A 17,761-nucleotide genomic window follows, 5' to 3' on the forward strand; every position below is an offset into this window, starting at 1 on the left:
CTTTAAAAAAATAAGCACAAACAGATCCCTAAGCATCACTGCCCAAAGGCAATGCAACTGCAAAAGTTGCTAACATCAGTGCAGCTGTCCTCCCTACTTATAATCCTCTAACTCTTAAGGTAGAATAAATGCAGATTTTTGAACAGAATTATTGCCTGTTACTGTACCAATCCACCCCCTGCCCTAGTACTGTAGTGAAAATTAAAGAATCCATTTTAGAGAAGACATGGGTTTTCTGTTCCTACTGGTCATGCAGGATTTAAAAAGTGGCTAAGGACATGGGTTTTAGAGCCAAAATTCTTAGTTTCAAATCCCAACTCCATGAGCTACCGGTTTCTCAAATTATCTGCGGCATGGCATCGTTATAAAATAAGGCTAATAATATGTTCCTCATAGGGTTGCTGTGAGAGCCAAATAAGTTCCTATATGTAATACATTAAATGTGCTTAAAAAGGTACATGGTACACATTAAACAATCAAGTTTATAGTTCATACCTATGCATGAAACTATGTTTGAACCTAAGTACTACACTGAAACTAAGTACTACAACTGTCTGAAAAACAATCAAGTAAAAAGAAGACACTTACAAGGTCACTATATCAGCATTGGCTGCTTCCACAGCTATAGTCAAAGGGTCTTTCCCTTCTTCATCAGTGGCATGTTGATTGGCACCTCGTTTTAGGAATAAACATACCTGCCTGTTTAAGGAAACAGTATTTTTAATATATGGCCAATAAGAAAAAAATATTAGTATTCACCATAAAAAAATTAAAAGCACCATCTCACTTAAAGAAATAGCATTTCATTAGGAAATTCTTGACTCATTCTATAACTATTTATTGAACAATAAAAATTTACCATGATCACCATTTTACAAATCTCAAGGTGTTTTCCCCTTTTAACTTGGTGGTACGTAGGATGGTGAGATGTATAAATTATGGTCTCTATCCTCAAATAATATCAGAAAAAGATGTACATATATTTCCATGAACTTAAACAAAACAGCATCACTTAAGGTCATTATTTGGGAAAGAAGGAAGCCAAGGCAACGTTAACATTATACCAACAATAATTCAACAGCAAAGAGGGTAATCCTCCACAAATATTGATAACTTGAAGAAATTGACAAAAATGAAAAAATATGACAGAATGAGTAAATGGAGTCTATGAAGTAAAATGGGAAGAATGATTGTTTAAGAAGAAAATACACAGATGAATCAAATACAATCACTTTTAAGTATCCAAAAGTTTGTATGATGAAGTCATTGAACTCAGTATCTCTTTGCTGACAGAAGGAAAGCAAACTATGATAAGAATAGGAAATGCTTTAAAAAATACAAGATGCTTCAAATAAACATAAAAAAAAAAAAATACCCAGCTTCTTGCTTATTGGGGTAATAAGAATTGGATATCCTGAGATATTTTATTTAAAAACAATCATCTATGACACAAATTTTTCATTTAAGGTCAACATTTTGACTTCATTTGTACCTTCTATTAGAAAGCCCATTTTCAAAAAACAACAACAACAACAACAACAACAACAAAAGTAATTTTCAAGGCTTTATTGTTCTGTGAGTCTAAATACTGCTTCAGAAGCCTCCATGTCAATAGCACAAGCTAAAAGTTAAAGTCTGACTTTAGGTACCCTGTGAGAAAACTAAAATGTCCAAAGTTATAAAATTCTCCCCAAATGCACATGCTATGTATATAAATATGTGAACATGCATAAATACATACATAGACTTAGTTGTCTGAAAAAAATCACCATAATTTCAGTAACAGTTTTAAATACTAAAACTGATCTACATAAATGGCAAGTAAAGTTCAAAACAAGCTTTGCAATGTTCTTTTCTGAAAAGTAACAGTAGCTTTTTTCTGCAGATTTTTAAAATTTGAAATTCCATCATGACAATATAAGTCACAGGAAGGTATCATTTTACAAACTCTACTTAATGACCTTAGCCTAAGAAAAAGCAAAATGATATTTCAAAATAATTTTTCAAATAAAATCTAGTTAAATATGCAAGCTCCACAGCTTACCCTGTGTGCCCCAAGACAGTGGCATGGTGCAGTGGGCCCCGCCCTTGCACATCTCTTTGGTTCACATTAGCACCATTCTGTAGAAGAAACTCGCATGTCACCAAAGAACCCTTAGAAGAAAAAAAGAAGATAACAATGTACAAAAAGCAAACAATAATATATTTCTATTAAAAACAGGTCTTTAATAGCCTTCTGTTTTATTTTCTCCCAAAAGAGAAAATACTCCCCAGTGAAAGCAGAGAAATGATAAATTATTTTCTTCCGAAGAATGACTTCTTTTTTAACATTTATTTATTATTGAGAGACAGAGAGACACAGAGCGTGAGCAGTGGAGGGGTAGAGAGAGAGGGAGACGCAGAATCAGAAGCAGGCTCCAGGCTCCGAGCTGTCAGCACAGAGCCCGACACGGGGCTCGAACTCACAAACTGTGAGATCATGACCTGAGTGGAAGTCGGTCGGTTAACCACCCAGGCGCCCCGCCAAGAATGACTTCTAACAGGGATTCAATTTGCAGTGTGATCTAGCAAAAGACACTACTTTCATTACCAAAGTTCTCTTCCACTGAGAAAAAAACCTGACCTTACATAATCACAGTGATACTCAGAAATCACTACTAACATTTTCTTCTACTTTCCATCCCATCTCTTAAAGCAAAAAATAATGCTAAAGCTATGTTCAGAATGAATTATGGTTTTTTTACAATGTATGAATTCATACCCCTAATACAGCCTGAATAAGTGGTGTTGCTTTATTTTCCTCTGAATTAGCCCAGTTCACATCTGCACCATGAGCCAAAGCCTCAGCCATTTTAGGAAGATTTTTTTCATATGAAGCCCTATAAAGCTGGAGTCCCGGATTAAGATGTTTAGAGTCGAGAAACACAGAAGAATCTTGCCTTTCTCCTTCTGTAAAGCAAACAAATACATCAGTAAAAATGAGCAGGAAGGGAGAGAATGGGAAGTTATTGTTTCACAGGTACAGGGTTTCAGTTTTGTGGGATGAAGACAGTTCTGTGGCTGCATTGTGGTAACGGCAGCACAAGGGTCAAGAAACTCAATGCCACGCAGCTGTCCGTTTAAAAATGCTGAAGATGGTAAATTTCATGTTATGTATGTCTTACCACATACATAACAAAATGTTTTTAAATTTTTTATTTTTAATTTTACTTTTTTTAATTTACATCCAAATTAGTTAGCATATAGTGTAACAATGACTTCAGGACTAGATTTCTTAATGCCCCTTACCCATTTAGCCCATCCGTCCTCCCACAACCCCTCCAGTAACCCTCTGGTTGTTCTCCATATTTAAGAGTCTCTTATGTTTTGTCCCCCTCCCTGTTTTTATATTATTTTTATTTCCCTTCCCTTATGTTCATCTGTTTTGTCTCTTAAAGTCCTCATATGAGTGGAGTCATATGATATTTGTCTTTCTCTATTTACCACATTTTTTAAAATAAGCCCTTACTACAATGTACCACAATGTAAAAGATGTAAAAGTAACCACTAATTTAACAAAATGAGCTAATGGGAGGTTTTCACAAAAATATATTATTCCCTGATGACTCCCCAAACAGTCAAACTTCTCTTATAAAGACATCCATTGGTATACTAGGCCTTTGTGGTCCTGCCGATATGCAATGGGAGGTTAATTACACTGTACTAGATTAAAATTAGGTATATTCCTATATGCCTGGATTTAAAGAGGATGGTAAAAATCCAGGAAGAATTTTACTACTAGACCAAACCTCACTTTATGCCGAGGATGGTCCAATATCATCATAAGTTACAGTACAAGCAATTCAAGTAATTCAGAAAATGCTCACTACCCTGAATATTCTGTAAGACCAAAATGATGGGAATCATGAAGGAGAAAATAGAGGAAGAAAGCACAGATCCAAAGAAAAATATAATGGGGAGAGAGTTGTTAATCTCTTTCTCCTGATAAGATAGCCACAATAGATAAATAAATATAAATATAAATATATAAATATAAATATAAAATAAATAAAACATACAGTTCATGTGGACTAAAAAGTATACTTAGCAACTGAGTAGGCACTTTTAGCCTGTATCATGAGGCTTAGAAGAATGTACAGCTAGGAGAGAACTTCCAAATCCGCTTTCTCATTTAACAATACCTTCTAAAAGGCTAACCACTTCCTTTAGAAACTATTTAATCAAGATTAAGCACTAACCACATGCATTTTTCAGCAAACAATACTAATTAACACTGAATTTCACCAAAACTCACCAGTCTCATATAAACTATTGGCAGACACTGTCGAGGGTAAAGATTCTCTTCCATCATCAGAAATCTGCTGGATTCCACTATCATTACTTTTAACTGTTTTAAAGAAAAATCAGCTAGTGATTAAAGTTCACACCATTAGAAAACAATCTACTCCAAACAACAAGGTTTTAAAATGAGTTCTGATACATCAACATGAACTCAGCCACCATCAGAATACATTTAACACAACTGTAATCCTTTTGAACACTTAGCTTATCAAAATATGAATCAATCACAAAGCCTGAAAATAAACTTATCTTCAGAGTCGCAACACATCTCATTACCCCATAATATGTCAGGGGTGGTGAAGAGCTTAATTTATTATGACTGTAAGTAATGTGTAATTCTGAGACAATGGGTAACATCTAGAGAAATGGCCACACCGCACAATGACCACTGGCACAGACTTGGAATGCTCCACAAGAGTAGTACTTACTACTACGTAGTTTTGAAGAAGTATCAAAGTAGGAGAAGAGTGAATCTAGCTCATCAGGACAGAACAGAGACTCCCGCCTGGCCTCGTCGCTATTTACAGCAACCACTGAGGACATGCAAGTTAGCAAAGCACAAAGCAGGCCATAAGAAGGGAAAAGGGCAGGAAAAAAACGTTACTGGGAAAAATTTAGGAGGAAAAAAATAGGAAGGATATTAGGTAGTTAATCAGATATTTAGGGCTTGTTGCCATGATAGATTTATAATTCCCATCTCCCCTTGCACTCTAAGCAGTTTTATTCCCTAGAATATACACATTACCTAGAAACGTGAGTTACCAAGATGCTATTTAAATTTAACCATTTTAAAGACATAGAAATCCAATTTTTCCTTACAATATGCAGAAGGAAACAGGTCTTTTAGCATTTAAATAATCTACAGTGGCTACTAATTCAGAGATGAAGAAAGCGACTTCAGTTTAACAAGTAAGCTGTAATACCTGAACTTGGGGGAGGTACTCTGACTTGGTCACCTGGCCCAAGTTTAGAAATGCTCAGCCTCTTTTCTTCGCAACTTTTGGAGACAATCCTTTTTTCCTGCTCAGGAGGTGATGATGATATAGAATATTTATCCACAAATTTCCTCTCCACATATTTTGCTTTGATATATGTCTCTTTCTCCTGTCTGGTATACATAAAAATGTCATGATGTTCTGCTTAATCTCTTAGTATGGCTGAAAAGAAGCCATTATATATTGAATATCTCAAAAAAAGTCACTAAATGTATTACAAGTTAAAACTAAATTTGTGACATTATGCAACATATTTCCCTTCCAAATATTTAATAACCTACGATCTCATGTTCAAATGAAATACAAACAATAGACTAAATGAAAAATCACAAGCATTAACATGGCACTCTCTATTCTCTTAATTTCTGTGCTCATTCATTTCTATACATGTTCCCTTGTGCTTTTTACAAAATGAAAACCATTACCAAGAAAACTATAAAAATTTATGGAAATTAATTTCATTTTACTGCAATAGATAATGTCACATACTGAACTATCACTATTGATGGCCATAATTTTTCCTAAGACAACTACTTTAAAACAACAGCATTCCTAACTAAGGAGGAAGAAAATATGTCACATTTTAAACGTTATGATACAATCATAAAATACCAAGTCTGTTTTATACCTTTTCTTACTTATCTCCTTTTGAAATGGTTAAATCTTTGGCTGAAATAGAAGGATATTTCAAGGTCTGAATAACTCAGCCATGCTTTACCAAATAATCTCATTTAAATGATATTAGTGCAGACAACAATAACTTTAAAATAGTATTGATTATACATACAGATTTAGTCAAACATAAAATCCCAACATAGGATTATGGCAAATAAAATTTTAGTGCTAAAAATAAAGAACCATAAAAACTAAAAGCAACATCAACAATAAAAATTAATTACGTACCTTGAAGGCACTCTTAGCCACTTCATTCAAAGAGCCTCCATATATAGAATTGGAAGTACAATTCAAACATAGCAACTAAGTACTCTCCCCTACCAGAAGCTACCCTTTCACCTTTAATTCTTTAATATCATAATGCCATTTATTAAGTATGCGTTTCACAGATATTTACTGTACTAAGTTAAACAATGTAAAATTATTCACTGTTGGTAACAGAAACTTGATCTTTAGAGACATTAATGAACAGATTATCTCTTTTTAAACCCCTGCCAATAACAGAATTGGTCTACTTTAACTGCTAAGAGCTTTTATATTCTATGTAGAGATTTAATTTTTGAGATTGTCATCTGGAGACTATAGCTGATTATATAATCAATAACAAATAATTATCTAACACATACCCAAGAAAGAGATAGCCATCTTTTTAAAAAAAATTTTTTTAATTATTTATTTTATGTTGAGAGAAACAGGCAGACAAACAGACAGCAGGGGAGGGGCAGAAAGAGAGAATCCCAAGCAGGCTCCATGCTGTCAGTGCAGAGCCCAACATGGGGCTTAAACTCACAAAGCATGAGATCAGGACCTGAGCCGAAACCAAGAGTCGGACACTTACCCAACTGAGCCACCCAGGTGCCCCAAGATTGCCGTATTTTAACAGAAGCAGTAATGCTCTCTTCTAAACAGTCTGTCTCAATATTACGTATCAGTTATAGTGAAATAAAAATCATAGCTATATTCCTGCTTATGAAAAATAAAAGGGTAACACATGGAGACAATTGAAATTAGTACCTTTGTCCTGGTTGTGGTTTCTTTATTCCCATTTTTTCCACTTTAGCTTCATAAACTCGGTTTATAACATCATTTCCCAATTCACACATAAGCTGTTTGGCAGGAAAATAGGAAAATAAGATACAAATTCCTAAAAATACTGTAACAGTCCTTAAAGCAAATACAGCTAACTCATTCCTTTTGCTGTTCTGCAAATGCTGATCCCACAAAGTTTGAAGTTAAAACAAAATGAGACAAGGAACTAAGAGCAATATCATCATTTTGCTATTACCAGAATACCTCCCCCTAGAAGACTGCCACTAATACAGGAAAAGGTCTCTCCTCACTCATCATCCCTCAACTATGGCTAGCACAATGCTGCAGATTATTCACAACGCTTGGTAAATTAAATGAAAAAAGAAGATTGAGGCCAAACAGGTTAAGTTTTAAACACCTCAAAATGGAAGTACACTATTTTCTCTTTATATTTTATATATAAGAATTGCAAAATGGGGCACCAAGGTGGCTCAGTCAGTTAAGCATCTGCCACTGGATCTCGGCTCAGGTCATGATCTCAGGATTCGTGAGATCAAGCTCCACCTCATCTGGCTCTGTGCTGATAGCACAGAGCCTGCTTGGGATTCTCTCTCTCCTCCCACCCCCCCACCTCAAAATAAACAAATGGACTTAAAAAAAAAAATTGCAAAATATTTTGTTTAAAATTTTCTATTATTTTCTAAAATTTTTTAATGTTTTTTTTTTTTTTTAATTTATTTTTGAGACACAGAGAGACAGAGCACGAGTGGGGGAGGAACAGAGAGAGAGGGAGACACAGAATCCGAAGCAGGCTCCAGGCTCTGAGCTGTCAGCACAGAGCCCGACGCGGGGCTCAAACTCACGCACTATGAGATCATGACCTGAGCCAAAGTCGGACACCCAACTGCCTAAGCCACTCAGGTGCCTCTCAATTATTTTTTTAATGTACCAGACAGCTAGCTATGTTTCAGCCAAATTTTAAAAACTGAACTTATTAATAAGTTCGCATCTACAAAACTGATGCAGAAATTAGATTTCTACCTCTCATTCCCCCACTTTCTTCTCCTTTGAATTCATAACAATTAATACAATCTATCTAATTAGGGCTCTACCTTAGCAACTAATTTATCACTTTCATCCAGATGTTTACACAATAATTCCACAAAGCAGATTTTTTTTGTACTTTACATAATTGAGAGGATCACCAGTTTATCTATGGATTAAAATAAAAATACAAGTACATTGAGAACACAATTTTTGGGGCGCCTGGGTGGCTCAGTCGGTTAAGTGTCCAACTTCAGCTAAGGTCACGATTTCGTGGTTTGTGAGTTCCAGACCTGAATTGGGCTCTGTGCTGACAGCTCAGAGCCTGGAGCCTGCTTCGGATTCTGTGTCTCCCTCTCTCTCTGCCCCTCCCCCGCTCCCACTGTATCTGTCTGTCTCTCTCAAAAATAAAACAAACATTAAAAAAAAGAACACAATTTTCAGACAGAAATAAATGCAGAATATACCATAATCTCTAAATGAATATATATTTTTCTACAATATGGTAAACCAAATGATGGGAATTAAAAGGAATATATCATTAACCAATATATGAGTTTTATAAATCTTACCAGAAACCCAGTTGTGATTTAAATTACTTATGGCATTTCCATAGATATGAGTCTTTACACAAGGATAAAGGATGTCTTAGTTGGACCACTTATCTTGAGAAATGTAAATCTGTAAAAGGTCCTATGCTAAAATGGCTCAATGATAACAACATGCTATACCAATCCATTAGGGAGTGCACTAATACATCTTATACTTTTAACAAAAATTTATATAATTATAAAGGATTAAAATTAAGGCACATAATTGAAGATCATTCTTTGAGAAAACATAAAAATGTAGGAATGTGTTTTCCTTAAAAGATGAAGTGATCTGCAGTTAAGAGCGTTATATAAACTTAGCGATTTAAAAAAAAAACCCAAAAGAAAACACCAGATTTGCCAAAATAGCCTCAGATGCGTTCCAATACAATTTATTGTTAGCATGGAGAAACTCACACATTTTATTTATTTATTTGTTTTTAAAACAAATATTTACTTATTTTGAGAGTGTGCACACACACGCCTGCCAGCCAGGAAGGGGCAGAGACAGGGAGAGAAAATCTCAAACAGGTTCCGCTCAGTTAGCACAGAGCCCAAAGTGGGGCTCAAGAACCCACAAACTATGAGATCATGACCCAAGCCAAAATCAAGGGTCAGACACTTAACCGATTGAAGCACCCAGGCACCCCTATTTATTTCTTTTATGAGTAGGCTCCATACCCGGTGGAGCCCAACACAGAATTGAACTCATGACCTGAGCTGAGATCAAGAGAGGGATGCTTAACCAACTAAGCCACCTAAGCCACCCCTAGAAACTCATACATTTCGTAAATCAAGATTCTAAAATCCTGTCATTTTATGTGAAAATCTGAAATATTTTTAAGTATTTTATTTTACCTTCAAAAGTTCAGGCTCCCAGGTATCTAAAGTTAAAGATCGTACTTTTGAAAAATGAACTCCAAGACTCCTAAGTAGGGGGGAAAAAAAGACTATATTAATATACAAAACCATCAAGTCTCTATTTGCATAATATGCAAATTACTTTTCTCTTTTAATGGGATATAGTCGCTAATACAGCCCTCAACATGTATGTAAATAAGGAGAGTTCTTAAATGGTAAATGGTAAAACAAAATCCTCTAAAGCACTCCGTAAACCAGAATTTTATCCACTCTACAAAAGGTACAAATATACAAATGGCAGTCAAATTAAGTCAAATGGAAAAGGTCCCCTAACCAATGGGACACAATAATTTACTATGTGTTTATCCAAAAGAAGTCTCTCACCCTGTGTAGGCCTACCCACCGGTGAATCCCAGAACACTCGATACACAGGGTGATGCCCAGGTTGATGCTGGCCCACCGTGGGTCCGCCAGACCACAGTCACAACAGCTGGCATTGCCAGGGATACACTGGACTCGCTGCAGTGCACTTTCTCCTTTCAACGATTTATCTTTTGACTCATTTCCAGAATCCAGGCTTCCTGTGGATGGAGATGATTTCTTATCCAGCTTCTAAAAGAATTAAGAATTATTTGTTTAAAAAAAAAAGATTAATACTATGCTGCACATTACATGCTCCAAACAAAACCTTCCAATCAATACATTGAGGGCTTATTATGAGCCTAAGCCAGGCACTATTCTAGGCATTACAGATTTAATGATAAAAAGATACAGCTAGCTCCATCAATTGGCATTTAGTCTTGTCAGAAGAAACATAAACATTGGAAATAATATATATTTATAAAAATAAATATTTACACTTATTTTATATTTAATATACATATATATTATATATAAAATAAGTGACAAATGAACATGTGTATAAGATATGAGGGCAAAGAGAAAGGGAAACACTTATTTAACATGCAGGACCAGAGACGGATGGAATAAACACAAAACTATTAATACTCAAGAATAAAATTAATATTATTTTGTACCAGAATTTCCCAAGGTATTCAATGAACTGCAAGCAAGTTGTTTCAATTACTGCAGTGAATAAGTGGAAATCGTATGTCGTTTTACTAAAGAACAAATCAATTAAATAATTATTTTTTTAATGTTTATTTTTGAGAGAGAGAGAGAGTGAGTGGGGGAGGGGCAGAAAGAGAGGGAGACAGATGATCTGAAGCAGGCTCTGTGCAGATAGCAGACAGCCCAATGCTGGGTTCACACTCATGAACCACAAGATCATGACCTGAGCTGAAGTCAGACGCTTAACTGACTGAGCCACCCAGGTGCTCCCAAATCAATTACATAATTATAATTATATTCCCAGCAAGGGAAGTGAGAGCCTGAGGAGGGAGAAGAAGGCACTGGTGTGAGGGTCCACAGCCTGAGTAGGGGCAGGTGGCAGCAAAGAAAGGATGTTGGTTACATACAGGGGGACTGATCATATAAGTAAACATGTTAAAAATAAAAGTGAGCCATATTTTTCTCACTGCAGAATAAGGGTTATTTATATGGAAAGGGAGACAATTAGAACAAAGCCTGTTGTGTGTGATTAGAACTGGAGAAAACAAGAGGCATACTAATGGTTTTCACTATAAACAGATATACAAAGAAATACAGATGTAAACGTGTATATGTGTATATACATACATATATTCTTTTATCTTGGTTTCTAAAAGCCATTCACCACCAAAAGGAACTAGGACTCTGGAGAATTAGCACTGGTGCAGAGAAAGTACAAGATGAACCTGGAACGTCTCATCATGCTAGAAAGTAAGGAGGAACTCAGACTGAACTAAGACATGATAAGAACATATCAAAAGGATATAGAAGCCAGCGTTCCACTGGCCCAGTTTGGGCCAATTCAAACAATAAAACAAATAATGATAGTAATGGATTATAACACGTTGAAAAAACTATACTGACATAATCAAATTTAAAAAATTAAAGCTTAAAAAAAAAAAGCTTAAAAAAATAATTAAAAAATAAATAAATAAAGTTTAATGAGGAAAAAATATTCACATAGTCTCAAAGAACCTCCCCTTACAAATACTTCTTACCTACCAAGCAAATGTTACAGTACAGAAGCCTAGCAGACATCACCTTAATCAAGTGATCAAAGTTAACATCACCAATAATGGGACAAAGTTATGTGTCACCTGAGAACGCAGTGAGAAGAACACAGCATCATTTATATAATACACCTGCCAAAAAGATGCATAACCTTGCAAGCAAAGCATCGGAGAAACTCACATTAAAGGACATTCTACAAAATAACTAGCTTGTTGTCTTTAAAACTCTCAAGGTCAAGAAGGTCAAAGTAAGATTGAGGGACTACTCCTGAAGGAAGGAAACTAAAGAGCTGTGACAACTAATATTACCTGTGCTTCTGGACTGGATCTTTCTGCTGTAAAAAAACATTACTGGGACAATTGTTAAAGACGTCTGGAATTAAATGGTAGCCATATTTCAATGTTCATTTCCTGATTATGATGGCAGTACCATGGTTTTTATAGGACAATGTCCTAGGGTGTGGGAAATAGCACTAAAGTAATAATGGGTGATGGGGCACCAAGTTAGAAACTCACTCTGAAATAGTTTGGGGGTAAAGTTATTGTACAACATTTGGAACTTCTCTGTAAGTTTGAAATTATTTCAAAAATTTTTAAAAATCTGCATTATTAGAACATGTTCAATAATGTGAATTATCTCATAAGCAATTATCACATAGGAAAAATATGTCAATATAATACAGAAACCTTTTTGGCTCATTCCCAATTTTCCTCTATAAGCTAATTTTTTGCACCAAATTAGAGAAGCTGAGAGCAAAGTACACTGCACAGCAGAACCTGGGGCAGCTACCTCCAGGAACACAAGAATAAACATGACACCCATCCCCCTATTCTCCTTCTTGGATCATTTTGTCCATGTGCTTGGACTCAAAAGTGTGTATTATACTCATTCTCTCTGATCTTTATGTGTTTTGCCTTTGTCACCAAAACTCAGTAGCCTCAACCCTTCTGTGCCCTTCCATTAAGTTATCTTCATCAATTTTTTTAAGTTTATTTATTTTGAGAGAGAGAGAGAGAGAGAGAGAGAGCACATGCATGAGCAAGGGAAGGGCAGAGAGAGAGAGGGAGAGAGAGAATCCCAAGCAGGCTCCGCACTCTCAGCACAGAGTCTGATGCAGAGCTCAGTCCAACATACCGTGACATCATGACCTGAGCCAAAATCAAAACTCGGACGTCTAACCAATTGACCCACCCAGGTGCCCCTATCTTCATTAATTTTTAAAGTTAACTCCTATCTATACTGTAGTATTAATTTATTATGAATTTAATTGTTCTAATATTTTTTACTGAGATTCTAAAGTTCCTGAAAGTATTCTAGTTATGAATTTACACAGATTTTTAGGGCAGCCCTAGCCCTATTTTTCCTGTAATCCTTAGAATTTCTAGTGTATGATTTTTCATAACACAGGTATTTCAGCAATGCCACTAGCTTCTTCATCAGGATGATATGGATATACATGTAATTTTGTTCCCTCTCAAAACTTCGCTAAAAGCCAGAAAATATAATAAAAGGCATTATCCTCAGCCCTTATTGGACAAAGTTGTGGTAATCAGAACATTAAAAAGTAAATACTGATATTGGCCATCTGTATGTCTTCTTTGGAAAAAAAAGTCTATTTAAGTCCTCAGCCCATTTTTAATCGTATTATCTGTGGGGTTTTGTTTTTGTTTTTGTTTCTGTTTTTCTGGGGGGGGGGGTGGTGTCAAATTGTATAAATTCTTTATATTTTTTAGACATTAATCCCTGATTGGATATATCATTTACAAATATCTTTTCCCATTCAGTAGGTTGCCTTTTTATTTTGCTGATGGTTTCCTTCAATTGTGATGGTTTCCTTCAATTTTGATGTAGTTTCAGTTAGCTTCTGCTTTTCTTTTCCTTGCCTTAGGATATATGTCCTATCTAGAAAAATGCTGCTATGGCCAATGTCAAAGAAATTTCTGCTTATGTTCTCTTTTAAGAGTTTTATTATTTCAGGTCTCACATTTAGGTCTTTAACCCATTTTGAGTTTATTTTTGTGTATGGTGTAAGAAAATGGTCCAGTTTCATTCTTTTTTGCATGTAGCTGTCCAGTTTTACCAGCACAATTTATTGGAGACTGTATTTTCCCCATTGTATATTTTCTTGTCTCCTTTGTCATAGATTAATTGACCATAGAAGCATAGGTTTATCTCTGGGCTCTTTATTCTGTTCCACTGATGCATTGTCTATTTTTCTGCCAGTACCATACTGTTTTGATTACTACACCTTTGCAGTATATCTTGAAATCTGGAATTGATAACCTCTACCTTTGTTGTTCTTTCACAAGATTGCTTTGGTTATTCAGGATCTCTTATGATTCCACACAAATTTTAGTATTATTTGTTATAGTTCCATGAAAACTGCTGTTGGTATTTTGACTGTTGGGACTGTACTGAATCTGTAGCTTGCCTTGGGTAGTATGAACATTTCAACAATATTAATTCTTCCAATCCATGAGCATGGAATATCTTTCCATTTGTCTTCTCTTCCAGTTCTTTTATCAGTGTTTTATAGTTTTCAGAATACAGGTCTTTCACCTTCTTGGTTAAATTTATTCCTGAGTGGGGTGCCTAGGTGGCTCAGTTGAATGTCCAACTCTCAGTTTTGGCTCTGGTCACAATCTCATGGTTCATAAGTTTGAGCCCTGCTTCAAGCTATGCTCTGACAGCGTGGAGCCTGCTTGGGATTATCCCTCTCTCCATCTCTCCCTCTCTCTCTCTCTCAAAATAAATGAATTAACATTTTTTTTGAAGTTTATTCCTGAATATTTTATTCTTTTTCATACATTTGTAAATGAAATTGCTTCCTTAATTTCTCTTTCTGCCATTTCATTATTAGTATATTGAAACACAACAAATTTCCGCATATTAACTTTGTATCTAAAACTTTACTGAATTCATTACTTCTAATAATTTTTTGGTGAAATCTTTAGGGTTTTCTAAGTATAATACCATGTCATCTGCAAATAGTGACAGTTTAACTTCTTCCTTACCAATATGGATGCCTCATCAGGGAAATGCAAATCAAAACCACAATGAGGTTATCACCTTACACCTGTCAGAGTAGCTAAAATCAAAGAGACAAGAAATAGTAAGTGTTGGTAAGGATACGGAGAAAAAAGAATCCTTGTGCATGGTTGGTAGGAATGTAAATGGTACAGCCACTGTAGAAAACAGTATGGAAGTTCCTCAAAAAATTAAGAATAGAAATACTATATGATCTAATAATCCCACTACTGGGTATTTACCCCAAAGAAAATGAAAGCACTAATTCTAAGAGATATATGCAGCTCTACATTTACCACAGCATTATTTACAACAGCCAAGATATGGAAGCAACCCATCTATCTACTGATAGATGAATGGATAAAAATATGTATACGTGTGTACACACACACAGAGAGAGAGAGAGAGAGGAATATTATGCAGCCATAAAAAGGGATGGGATCCTACCATTTGTAACTACATGGATGGACCTAGAGGGTATTATGCTAAGTGAAATAAGTCAGACAGAGAAAAATATATATGATTTCATATATATGTAGAATCTAAAAAACAAGACAAATGGATAAACAAGTAAAGAAACAGACCTATAAAAAGACAACAAACTGATGGTTGCCAGAAGGATGGTGGGTGAGGAATGGGCAAAATAGTAAGGGGAGTAGGAGATAAAGGCTTCCAGTTATGGAAAGAGTAAGTCACAGGGATGCAGGGTACAGCACAGGTAATACAGTCAATGGTGTGGGAATAACGCCGTACAGTGAAGATGGTTAATGGATAATGGATAGAGGTACCGATTACTGTGTTCTATACCTGAAGCTAATATAACATTGTGTGTCAATTATACCCAAATAACTTTCTAAAAAAAGAGTAATTACTGTAATTGGGACCTATTGTACCTACAAATTTCCATGAGGTTATGATACCCAAGAAATTAGTTATCTGTCCCCACCTAAGATAGCTAATAAACTAACCAAATGTGGTAATTAAAAGAAAAAAATCAAGCATTTTATTACAGTAACTAAATAACTCCAGCTGATAAATAAAAGCTGTATGTAACATAAGAATTCAAGTTAACCAATATAGATGGGATGACAGAATTAGAAAATTAGAATTTTGCAATTCCTAATGAAATCACAAATTCATCTGTAAAACCATTACATGAGTGGTTGATGGGGGACTAGATCTTATGAGGCCAACGTAACACAAAATAGATTTACTACACAAAGTAACAAAGACTAGGGAAAAGGGAATGTAACTTTACAGTGGAGGAGTCATATTGTCATCTCTCTAATCCAATGTGTCCACTTCATTTTCACACAGAAGACTGATCTTAGCATTAGTAATGGTTGAATAACCAAGTATTGTATCTTTCCTTTTACAACGTGAAGTATACACATCACCTATTATGTAACTGTATAGTGGGAATTCTATAGGAACTAACCTCCTTTCTTCAGCAAGTTACTGTCATGAAAAAAAAGGCCTTGTTCTAGACTGAAAGACTTTAGGGACATAACAACCAGATGCAATGCCCAGTCATAGATAAGATCATACTTTGTAAATAGGTTGCAAAAGGCATTTTTAGGACAACTGGGGACATCTGAATATAGACTGGGTAATAGAAGATATTAAGAAATTACTATTAGGTATGAAATGAAATAAGGACTGTAGTTTAGTTTAGAAAGCTATTGTGTTTTTAGTTAAAAAAAAAAAAATGGGGGAGGGGCGGGGGAAAGACATTTGCCCACAAGAACAGGGAGAATAGAAAAGCAAATAATAGCAACAAAATTCTGAAAGCTGGAAGACAGTTGGATGAACAGTAACTGAGCAGACCAAGGCCAAATCTTACGATGGTTGTAAGAAAAGTCTGAGTTCATCAATTTACATTACACGATACTCAAAGGGCTCAAGGATTTATACCAGTTAACCAGGCAAACGGGAATCAAAGAGGGAGAAATGACTGTTTAAGGAATAGTCAGATCCCAAGGTGTCTTCCCCAACTCTATGCCATTATGGGAAACAAATTTAGAGGTTTCTATTTAAATTACTTCAAGCTAACATAAACACAAATGACTAGGAGTTTATTTTATTCTCTGAGGAAGTAAAGCAAAGAGTCTCTAGATGGGATTTACCTGAAAGGTGAAAGGCAGAGGATTAAATGAACGTATACACACTGAATACTGAGATCCCTAGCAACTAGCTCCCAGGAACCCCTGACTCCTAGGAAGCAGACTGGTGAGTCTTTTGTGGGAAATCATACCAGCTGAAAAGATTCCAAAGATCCTAACGCTGGTTGTTCTTCAACAAATGGTCCAGACTTCAGAGAGGCTTATAGTCAACACACTCCTAACTACATTCTTAGAGCATCCAAAGGGGTTTTTAGTCCTTCACTTGTAACCAGAACAGATTAACAAATAGCCAAGAAAAACCTCTGACACAATGGTTCTCAACATTGCCTGTACATGGAAATCACTTAGGAAGCTTTTCAAAATATTGATGCCTGAATCCCAACTCCATTTAATTGTTCTGGGGTGGGACCTATGTATTGGGATTTTTTAAAAATCCGTGTGTTATCATCCTGTGCAGCCAAGTTTAAGAACCACAGCTCTAACCCTGCATCAATGAAGACAAGACAGCTTTACATGTATAAACATTCAGCAAACAAAAAGAAACTCCTGGAAAGTTAATATGTGCTGACTGAACTAAAATATTCAATAGAAGGTTTTGGAGATTAACTGAGAAAATCTCCCAGAATGTAGAGCAAAAACACACACAAAAATAAGAAAATCATAAGATCAGTCCAGAAATTCCAGACAAAGAAAACAGGAAAATTGGAGAGGTCAGTAATATGAAAGACTTCAACAGCAATGTTGGAAACTAGAAAAACAATGCTGTTAAAATTATTAAGAAAAAATTTAATTTCTTTTTTAAATGTTGATTTATTTTTTAGAGAGAGAAAGCCAGAGTGTGAGTGGGGGAGGGGCCCAGAGAGAGGGAGACACAGAATCTGAAGCAGGCTCCAGGCTCCGAGCCATCAGCACAGAGCCTGATGCAGGGCTCAAACTCACGAACCATGAGATCATG

The 17,761-nt window shown here is 35.6% G+C and overlaps 1 protein-coding gene across 7 annotated transcripts in view; it reads right to left on the reverse strand.

Annotated features, from left to right (window-relative positions):
- Positions 1-17,761, reverse strand: part of ACAP2 (ArfGAP with coiled-coil, ankyrin repeat and PH domains 2) — a 157,592-nt gene that overhangs the window by 12,482 nt on the left and 127,349 nt on the right. For 5 of the 7 annotated variants that reach the window (XM_058730904.1, XM_058730902.1, XM_058730903.1 and 2 more), the window contains 9 exons: positions 9,939-10,147; positions 9,533-9,602; positions 7,026-7,117; positions 5,265-5,449; positions 4,770-4,874; positions 4,295-4,387; positions 2,762-2,949; positions 2,045-2,154; positions 589-699 (listed from right to left, as the gene is read on the reverse strand). In XM_058730904.1, the coding sequence (XP_058586887.1) occupies positions 589-699; positions 2,045-2,154; positions 2,762-2,949; positions 4,295-4,387; positions 4,770-4,874; positions 5,265-5,449; positions 7,026-7,117; positions 9,533-9,602; positions 9,939-10,147 (1,163 nt within the window). The remainder of the gene's footprint in view (positions 1-588; positions 700-2,044; positions 2,155-2,761; positions 2,950-4,294; positions 4,388-4,769; positions 4,875-5,264; positions 5,450-7,025; positions 7,118-9,532; positions 9,603-9,938; positions 10,148-17,761) is intronic. The other 2 variants (XM_058730906.1, XM_058730907.1) reach the window with 1 other exon arrangement.

This window comes from Neofelis nebulosa, chromosome 5 (assembly GCF_028018385.1).
Source record: "Neofelis nebulosa isolate mNeoNeb1 chromosome 5, mNeoNeb1.pri, whole genome shotgun sequence".
NCBI lineage: Eukaryota > Metazoa > Chordata > Mammalia > Carnivora > Felidae > Neofelis > Neofelis nebulosa.